The sequence below is a fragment of the Etheostoma spectabile genome, unplaced genomic scaffold (assembly GCF_008692095.1).
Source record: "Etheostoma spectabile isolate EspeVRDwgs_2016 unplaced genomic scaffold, UIUC_Espe_1.0 scaffold273, whole genome shotgun sequence".
Classification (NCBI taxonomy): Eukaryota; Metazoa; Chordata; class Actinopteri; order Perciformes; family Percidae; genus Etheostoma; species Etheostoma spectabile.
Window position 1 is genome coordinate 852,539 of NW_022605577.1, and position 8,029 is coordinate 860,567.

The following is an 8,029-nucleotide window of genomic DNA, read 5'->3' on the forward strand; positions in this document are numbered from 1 at the left end:
CCCCCCCCCCCTCCCCCATCTCCTTACCTCTGTGAATTCTGCCAAGTTGGTTGGTTACATAACCTGTAAATGAGAAGGTCAGCACCCGGCAGTTATCGCTATGGATACTTGGCAAGGACACACACATATTGTACATCTTGCTGGTCCAGCTTGGGGCAGCAAGTAGGAATGTGTGTGTGTGTGAGTGAGTGAGTGAGTGAGTGAGTGAGTGAGTGAGTGTGTGTCACAGTGCATGTATAAGAAGTAGGGCAGCAGCGCCCCGTGTTACCTAACTCACCCAGAAAAGACATCTGGGAAGTTTAAACAGCCCTCTGATTACAGCTTCCTGTACACACACACACACACACACACACACAAAATTGGCTCATGTTGCAAGATACACACACACGCCTCAGAATCTGGCCACACATAAGGAGAAAGTCACCTTCACACAACACAGATGTGCAGACATGTACATGCCACAGTACAGTAAGTGTTCAAAACTCCGTTTGGCAAAGTACTCGTCAATTTAAGTTTTCAATAGGTCAGTATAATTGATCAAAAATTCTAAATAGCATCCCTAGAAACTTTGCACATGCTAAATCTGTTCAGTAATACAATAAGTCACAGAAGGTTTTAGGTGGATTATATTTATTCTTAACTATTTGTCTATAGCAACTCACCAGTAGCTCCACGAGGCTTTGACATTGTTGTAAGTTCAACATTTCAGTAAGTAAGTAAAATATGCCTCATGGCATATTTACTTCTCCAGCCTTATCAATTATATTTTGCCCAACTTTAATAGGAGTCTTGAAAGTTAAGAAATGTATGGTGCGTGGTAGGACTCATTTGCTTTCACTGCAAACAACGTCAAACGAGTGATTTTGGAACTGTTGCGGAAAGTCGGGCAAATGTGAGTGTTAAAGACAAGGCCAACAAACATCACCAATCTCATCAATTTCACTGTTCCCTTCATTATGAGCCGCAACATGATTTGCGGCTTCAGACAAATACAAAAAAAAGTTTGGCTGAAAATGGCAAGTTTGCTGACCTCGGGTCTAAAGTAGTCTATATCCATTTTGTTTTTAGCTTATATTTAATTTGAAGTCCTTTTTTTATAGACATTAGTGGTCCCCTAATACTTTAGATGAGAAGGCGGAGTGGGGGAGGAGCCAAGTTACGTTAATACACTTCCACTGGCAATCACATCATAGCCACGCCCTGAAACAACCCCTTCTATATCACCAATTTTAAAATCAACGAGACCATTATTCGAAAAATGATCATTCTGTGTTACAGAAGACTTTTAGCCGTTGAGACTATAAACGCATTATGAAAATGTTAATGTTAAATGTTAATGCATCAAGTGAGAAGTGGGTCACTTTCTTATTGACTTCTACAGAAACAGCCTCCTTTTTGCATGTGTCGCCCCCTGCAGGAATACAGATAGAATGCAGGTTTAAGGAGTCGCCCCCTGCAGGAATACAGATAGAATGCAGGTTTAAGGAGTCGCCCCCTGCAGGAATACAGATAGAATGCAGGTTTAAGGAGTCGCCCCCTGCAGGAATACAGATAGAATGCAGGTTTAAGGAGTCGCCCCCTGCAGGATACAGATAGAATGCAGTTTAGGAGTCGCCCCCTGCAGTACAGATGAATGCGGTTTAAGGAGTTGCCCGCAGGAATACAGATGGAATGCAGGTTTAGGAGTTGCCCCCTGCAAGGAATACAGATAGAAGAGGTTTAAGGAAGTCGCCCCTGCAGAGAGATAAGATAGATGCAGGTTAAGGAGTCGCCCCCTGCAGGAATACCAATAGATGCAGGTTTAAGGAGTCTCTCCCTGCAGGAATACCGATAGATGCAGTTTAAGAGTCGCCCCTGCAGGAATACGATGGAATGCAGGTTTAAGGAGTCGCCCCCTGCAGGAATACAGATAGAATGCAGGTTTAAGGAGTCTCTCCCTGCAGGAATACAGATAGAATGCAGGTTTAAGGAGTTGCCCCCTGCAGGAATACAGATAGAATGCAGATTTAAGGAGTCTCCCCCTGCTAGTATTCAGACAGAATGCAGGTTGTTGCTGTAATTATCCAACCGCTATGCGGCCATCCTAACAGGCAATCAGGCGAAAGAGACAAATTTAGCCATCTAGCTCCATAGAGTCCCATTTGTTTTGCACTGGACCACGATTGCCCCCAGTGGAACTGCAACAAAATTCGGTAAAATGGGGCTTAATTGTGAGTGAACAGGCTTTCCGTAGATGGACTTTGATGATATTAACAGTCTATGTTTGAAAGCCATGATGTCTCTTTCTTTCTCATGGGGGGGGGCAAATTCTCTGGGCGGTCAAAGCAGAGAAAGGGGAGGTAACCTTTCCCCTTATGACATCATAAGGAGCAAGTTTCCATCCCATCTAAGCTTTCATTTTCTCAAAGGCAGAGCAGGATACCCAGGCCACTAGGGGACCATATGCAGGCTGGGGGAACTGATATTAATGTTAAAAAAACTCATAAAGTGGCATTGTTATGCCCTGGGACCTTTAAAACGTCTTATTACAATTCCAGGGATGCAATTCTGATTTGGAAATAATTAATCATTTACAGTAGTATAGTAGTAGTGGAATTAATTATATTAATAGTAAACAAGTACTGGAATATGCCTATAAAATGTCCATGGAATTTATAGTGCATTAAAGGCATTTTAGCTCTCAAACCAAAATAGATGGACTCTGTGCTGTGGTGATGAAGAAAAATACACTTCCTTTTCTAGTTCCTCTGCAAAAACTGTGTGTGGGCAAACACAGAAAATACAACAGCAACAAACAAACAAAAAACTTTCATTTGTTCTTTACTGCACATTTTATGTACAAGACAAATTCTCAAAAAGGCAATAAAAAAACTGAAGCAAAAATGCATAAACCATACCGTAATTGATACAAAGTCAACTTTCAGCGGGGAAACTTGCTTTCCTCCAATGATGCTTTGCATCCTGCAGCAAACTCATACTCCGGGTGATTTATTAGCAGTGTCTTGATTTCTGTTTTATTTACATGGTCGGTTATAAGTGGTTATAAGTGGAAAATGTTGCCGACGTAACGATTCACTGAAAAATATTAAAAACACACAAAAGTCAATGTGATGATGGGTGGCTTTGATTCTTGAACAGATTCATTTTTGGAGATGATAGGATGATGACACGGTGTAATTATGTATTGAAAATCTCAAAAGAGAAAATTAAAAATATTATTTTCACTGACAACCTGGAACATAATAGACACACCCAGCACGCGCTAACACAACAAACAGCTTGGCGTCAGTGGATCGTGTTACAAGAAATGTATTTATGGAGAGCCTGATACACAGAGAGCAGATTGAGGAAACATGAGTCAGCGATTTTTTGCTAAAACTCATGACCGGCAGCAGTGAGTTCAGCAAATTCCACTGAACTTGGATGTTAGCCCATTGTACTCTCTGGTCACAACATTTTCCACATTCCTCAAAATGTGAGCATGGTATCACTGGCTTAAACACACACACACACACACACACACACACACACACACACACCACACAACCACCACAGCACACACACACACACACACACACACACACACACAAATGTCTCTTTGTCACTTTTAACCAACTTTCTGTGGATAAAATTTGGTCTTTATAAAAATTACTTTGTCTTCCCTGAAATATTTAGTGATATCGGTGGAATCATCTGACACTTTAGATAAAGATTTATACTTTCTGCTGCTAGACTGCAGATATTTTGTCTCATTCAGGCACATTTTAATATACTGAAAAAATATGAATCCACGTCAAGTAAGAGGCATTAGCGTTTGGGGTCTTACCCTGTCTCTTAGAAACATGACTGTACAACATAAGGACGTTAAGAAAGAAGGAGTCAAACTGAGCCAGTCTTCAGCCGTGATTGGATGGCTTGTACCAATCTGAAGACTTAAGCCAGGATACAAAACCAGGAAGTGAGAAAACAACAACAGCTCTTTGTGTGCAAATGCATTCGGGTCCATTCCAAACTCTCTGCCCACTTCAACCCCATCAACAAGATCTTACTGAACCCTGGGCCCGTCACTGGACGATCTGGGGCATCTCGCTCCAGGCTTTGGCCTTCTTCTTGGCCAGGGCCATCCAGGGAGGCTCATCCTGGGGCGAAGCCGGGGGAGGTTGGCCTCGCTGCGAGGCCGGGGTCTGGCTGGAAAGGCCCGGCGCTCTTGAACCAGACTTTTCCGCTGCGGTTCTCGATGAAAACGGAGGGGAGGTAAGTGTCACGCTCTGGGGCGGGGGTGTCTTGGACGAGGTGGCAGTTTTAGGAGGAGGTGGCGGGCTTGTGCTAGAGGGAGATTTTTGGGGAACAGGAATGGGAGCAGGGGGTGACACGGATCTCTGTGGTGAGTTAGCTTGGGCGGGGGGAAGCTGGGGTTTGGGGGGGACAGGGCAGGGGAGCGACTGGGATTTAGGAGGCTGAGGTGGCACCGGAGTTGGAGGAGAGAGAGCCCTCCTGGCCTCCTTTTCTACGGACGCTGAAGGCTTTTTGATCTCCAACGGACTCACTGAAAAGAAAAGAAACGGAAACACACACATCAATCAACACACAATGTGACATCATCTTAGTAAGAAAGCTGTCGTATCAAAAGCTAATAAAATACTTATATATAATACCTAAAAAGACACTGGAATTCTGTGCAATTTCATTACAGTGCAATATTTAACTATTTAACTATTTCATTTCATTACAGTGCAATATTTAATATTTAACTATTTGATTTAATTACTGTGCAATATTCAATACTCCGGACCTTCAATACACCGATAACTATACTTTTGCATGATGTGTATACAAACCCTTTATCTTGCTGAGTATTTTATATATGTATATAGTTTCTCTCAGGAACTCTGCACCATGTTCCCCTCTCTTTTTTCTTCTTCTTCTGCACTACTTAGATTTTATACGTTTTATATTTTTACATTTCGTGTTGACACTGTAAAGGGGTTGCTTCAATCTCGTTGCACAAGTACTGCACTTGTGTATAATGACAATAAAGGCATTCTAGTCTAAAAGTGAAAAATGTGGTTTTCAGAAAATACAGGTACACATTTGCAGGAAACCGCATACAATTATGCATCTAACAATGTGTAGATGGCACCAGTTGCATAACGGGTTTGAGCAAAAGAAGCACCAAAGAATAATAATCACATTAATTACACACCACAGAGAAGCACAGTCATAATATGTGAAACAGCACAGAGGTTTTTTTTCTCCATTTTTATACTCTATGACCACCTTCCTCAGAAATTAAGAAAAATAATTCTTGTTATATTTCGGTGAAATTGTGATCTTCAACAATCATGTGTTTATGAGTCAGCAGCCATATGTGATCAATGCGCCCATGAAGTGCCTCAGAGACCAGAGGACCGACGTTAAAATGTTAAAACTGAGTTCTGTCGGGTTGGTTGCAGTAGCACAGTTTATCCAGACGAGGTCAGAACTGCATCAGTCCAAAGTGTTTTCTCCACACAACAAGTGCAACGAAAAGGAAATATTTAGTGAGCTTAAACCACACCTTGTTATACAGGGATTCAGTGTGTGTGTGTGTGTCTGTGTGTGTGTGTGTGTGTGTGTTCTGACCTTTTCCGGTGAACTCAGCTGTTCCGTTGCTGGGCTCCCTGCTTCCAGCTGAGCTGACAGACATCGGCAGTGACCTCTTCCTCTCTGGTTCCTCCTGACGACAGACAGCAGCACAGTCAGTTATACACTTATACATATAAATATATGCATTATGTGGCTGGAAATGTGTGTGTGGAGTAACTGAACACATGGAAGCCAACGCACAGTATACAACCATCTTATCCATATCCCCCTCTAACCTAACCACCATGTCAGAAATCAACACACTTATGTTTTTCCACTGTATGGAAATATGTGTGTGTGCGTGTTTGTGTGTGTGTGTGTGTGTGTGTGTCTCCTCGACTTGACTCGCCTCAACTTTTTGGTTTTTCCTTTTCCTGCTTTTAGTACCACATACTGTGGTTTACTAATGGTTTAGCCAGTGTTTTCTTTTTTTCTTGCTGCCTCCAGCTTCTTTTTTTTTTTTTTTTTTTTTTAGTTTACGTTTTTTGGGGGCTTTTCCACCTTTAAGTTTAACGTGCACCTGCTCTAACCACCGATCCAACCTGGCAACCCTCCGGCTTCTTTTGAAACTAAATTGTCTTCTGGCAACAGCCACATACAGAGAATCAAAAGCAACGCAATTTCGACGTTCTGTGTGTGTGTGTGTGTGTGTGTGTGTGTGTGCGTGCGTGCGTGCGTGCGTGTGTGTGTGTGTGTGTGTGTGTGTGTGTGTGTGCGTATGACGAACAGCCACGCTCGCCTCACACATGAGGCGGCACTAATCCGCAATTAAAGCCGAGCTGAGTCGAGCAGGTACCATTAACGGAAAAACGTCAATATTATTGCAATATTTACCATGGCAATACTGTTCTGATGCACAGATGCCAAGTATCCACCTTTTATTGTATGAACTGTACATGGGAATGTAACTTTTTTCTCAGGTTTTCAAGACAATTTTGGTCACTTTGTTGTTGAATCCCATTTTACAGCAATACAATTGAACAGACGCAAGATGTTGACAACGTTTTTTCTTTTGGAAGTTGAAAAAAAGCAAGTAAATTGCAATATTTATTATTTAACAAAACTGCAATAACGTTGTACGGTGACATAGGTATCGTGATAATAATCTATTGATTCCCACCCCTCTTGAACTAGAACTAACATGTGTATCTCTGGTATTAAGCTCAAATATACTGTAGGCTACAATGCAATTATGTCCATTTTGGTCTGATTGCGTGCAAATATTAATGTGGTCAGTTTATATTTTGCTCCACCACTCATAGGACACGCATGCTATTGTGTTTTGTTTTTATTTTAGGATATCAGACAATCTCAGACACTTTATTCTAAAGGTCACTTCACAGTTTTGCTGGCAATGAAAGACATACATGACCACACACACACACACACACCACACACACCAACACCACACACACACACACCACCACACACCACCCACACCCACACCACACACACACACACACACACACACACACCACACACACCCACCACACACACCACACACACACACACACCACACCTTTTACCTTCCTGATAGTTATTTCCTCTAGTGAGTTCTCTTTATAGATCTTCTGTTTCTGCTTAGCCACAGAGATCCAGCTCGGAGAATCCGATCCAGTAGAAAAGCCACGACCTGCAGCTGGGTCTGAATCAAAAACACAGCAGATACTCGGTTACACCATGAGCTATTTAATATTTACTTACTAGTCGGATTTGGCCCGAGTCTTGGGAAAATATGCATAGGAAAGATGTAAGCATTGTGCAGTTGGTATATAATAATGGTGTGTGTTTGCATGTGGACACACACACCTGAAATGCGTTTGTTTTTTCCTACACTGTCTCCGTGTCCATCCGGTTTCTTAGGGAGGGCAGGCTTGTTGCTGACTGGCTGACTTATGGAGGGCATCACACTGATTGGCTGCGGGGAGTCCACTCTACAGCTGGTTGGCTGAGCTGGAGGCTCAATGGGAGGCTGCATAAGGGAAAATAAGATCATGAATACAAAATGCAAAATACAAAAAAAATTTCCATGCAAAAACTTATTTTACACCAGCATAAATTTATTTTTTGGCCTCTTGGGGACAGCAGAAACAAGCTACCAACACGGCATTACCATTATCACCTTATTGTTTATAGTTTATATTAATACGGTTTTATATTTAACCCTCATAATGTCCTCAAGTCAAATTGACCTGTTTTCCTATATCAATGTTCTTTGTAAACTACCTATTTGTAATTCCCCTAAAAAACATGACTGATTCCACACAATGCTCTTTTGAAAGTACAAATCTCTACTTTCAGTCATTATGGGGCGTCTTATTCAATTTTATAGCATTTGAACAAAATATTGAAGTGTTTTTGAAATAGTGTTGAGTAAAAGTTGACATATTCCAGTCTGTGATTA

General features: G+C 41.8%; 1 protein-coding gene across 2 annotated transcripts in view; it reads right to left on the bottom strand.

Annotated features, from left to right (window-relative positions):
* Positions 1 to 2,803: 2,803 nt before the first annotated feature.
* Positions 2,804 to 8,029, bottom strand: part of zgc:66433 (cancer-related regulator of actin dynamics) — a 94,672-nt gene continuing 89,446 nt past the window's right edge. For both annotated transcript variants that reach the window (XM_032510850.1, XM_032510851.1), the window contains exons 13-16: positions 7,435 to 7,597; positions 7,152 to 7,270; positions 5,623 to 5,716; positions 2,804 to 4,546 (exon numbers count right to left, since the gene is read on the bottom strand). In XM_032510850.1, the coding sequence (XP_032366741.1) occupies positions 4,065 to 4,546; positions 5,623 to 5,716; positions 7,152 to 7,270; positions 7,435 to 7,597 (858 nt within the window). In that variant the 3' untranslated portion in view covers positions 2,804 to 4,064. The remainder of the gene's footprint in view (positions 4,547 to 5,622; positions 5,717 to 7,151; positions 7,271 to 7,434; positions 7,598 to 8,029) is intronic.